General features: G+C 57.4%; 1 protein-coding gene across 1 annotated transcript in view; it reads right to left on the reverse strand.

The window, feature by feature from the left end:
- The window catches only part of TMEM214 (transmembrane protein 214), a 19,674-nt gene that overhangs the window by 7,821 nt on the left and 9,903 nt on the right, over positions 1 to 1,950 (reverse strand). The window contains exons 7-8 of the mRNA XM_018575433.1: positions 979 to 1,265; positions 196 to 337 (exon numbers count right to left, since the gene is read on the reverse strand). Coding sequence (XP_018430935.1) covers positions 196 to 337; positions 979 to 1,265 — 429 coding nt within the window. The remainder of the gene's footprint in view (positions 1 to 195; positions 338 to 978; positions 1,266 to 1,950) is intronic.

Below are 1,950 nucleotides of genomic sequence, written 5' to 3' on the forward strand. Positions count from 1 at the left end.
CCCCCACAGTCACATCAGTCTCTGTACAGAGGAGCTTACACTCTAATGTCCCCTCCCCCCCACAGTCACATCAGTCTCTGTACAGAGGAGCTTACACTCTAATGTCCCCTCCCCCCCACAGTCACATCAGTCTCTGTACAGAGGAGCTTACACTCTAATGCTCCCTGTATTCTGTATTGGGTGGGCGGGTCTCACCTCTTTCCTCATGGTGGGCGGGCAGTTGGGCGTGGCTCTGGACAGGAAGGAGGGGAAGTAGGTGTGGAGGGTGTTCTCCGGTGTTGCTCCGAATGCCAGAACCTTCAGCCGGGGGTAGAGGTCTCTCAGCTGCTCCTGCTGGCTATAACCACACCGGATTCATTTCATATTAAATGATAAACGCACAATGCGCAACGCGCAACGCAGGTGTACGACCGGCCGAACGCGGCCGCAGCCTGAGCCGAGACGTCTGTCCTTTGTGGTGTGGAAGCAGTGGTCTCTCTGCAGAGGTCCAGCGCACCCGCCGACAGCTTTGTAATCACCGCAGCCCACGCTTCCTGCCAATGTTATACTTCTGATGTAGCGAGGGGTGGGACTCCTGCAGAGAGACCACTGCTTCCCAGTCCAGCACCCTCATTATACATGCACCGGGGGGGGGATCTAAGGCAGTTCTGCCCGTGCACCAAACGCGTGCGCCGTCGCTATACACATGGGGGGAGGGGCATTGCAGCGGCAAGGAAGTACGCTACACTAGGTGATGATGTCACTGCGTCCAAGATGCATGGTCACATGATGGGGCGGAGTCACAAACAATAGGGCTTCATGCAGGTATAAAGAAGTGATTGGCAGCAGTGGTTGAGATTTCATTGATCATGTGACACGTCTGCATGATCCCGCCCTCTAGCAGAGGTCAGTCAGCGGGGTGACAGCGTGTACACACGTCTGCATGGTCACGCCCTCTGAGGTCAGCGGGGTGACAACGTGGGAATGTGAGCTCCGTACCTGGCAGTCAGCGAGTTATTTGGCATGAAGGCAAAGTCCAGGAGGGGGAAGAAGTCCTTCGGACCGATCAACCCGAAACCCTTAGTCAGGTTGGAGTGCATCCTGCAAGACAAAACCAGAGCACATGAGGGGTCTGAGCACACGAGGGGGTCCCAGCACACGAGGGGGTCCCAGCACACGAGGGGGTCCCAGCACACGAGGGGGTCCCAGCACACGAGGGGTCCGAGTGTTGTGGACATGTTACTAGGATGTGTTTTTAGTGTAATATTGTCATCATGTCTCTGTGTCTGAAGGTGGACAAAGGGGAGGCCTAGACGTACCCGCCATAGAGGTGGACAAAGGGGAGGCCTAGACGTACCCGCCATAGAGGTGGACAAAGGGGAGGCCTAGACGTACCCGCCATAGAGGTGGACAAAGGGGAGGCCTAGACGTACCCGCCATAGAGGTGGACAAAGGGGAGGCCTAGACGTACCCGCCATAGAGGTGGACAAAGGGGAGGCCTAGACGTACCCGCCATAGAGGTGGACAAAGGGGAGGCCTAGACGTACCCGCCATAGAGGTGGACAAAGGGGAGGCCTAGACGTACCCGCCATAGAGGTGGACAAAGGGGAGGCCTAGACGTACCCGCCATAGAGGTGGACAAAGGGGAGGCCTAGACGTACCCGCCATAGAGGTGGACAAAGGGGAGGCCTAGACGTACCCGCCATAGAGGTGGACAAAGGGGAGGCCTAGACGTACCCGCCATAGAGGTGGACAAAGGGGAGGCCTAGACGTACCCGCCATAGAGGTGGACAAAGGTGAGGCCTAGACGTACCCGCCATAGAGGTGGACAAAGGGGAGGACTAGACAACCTCTCCTGCGTCAACAGAGGAGCATGCTCTCACTTCCCATGTATCAGTGTGTTCAGTGCAGAGAGGACAGATCACACCCCGTACACCGGATCCAATCGGGGGGGGCGGGGGTTAGGGTTAG

The sequence above is a fragment of the Nanorana parkeri genome, unplaced genomic scaffold (genome assembly GCF_000935625.1).
Source record: "Nanorana parkeri isolate BGI_ZX_2015 unplaced genomic scaffold, ASM93562v1 scaffold3919, whole genome shotgun sequence".
NCBI lineage: Eukaryota > Metazoa > Chordata > Amphibia > Anura > Dicroglossidae > Nanorana > Nanorana parkeri.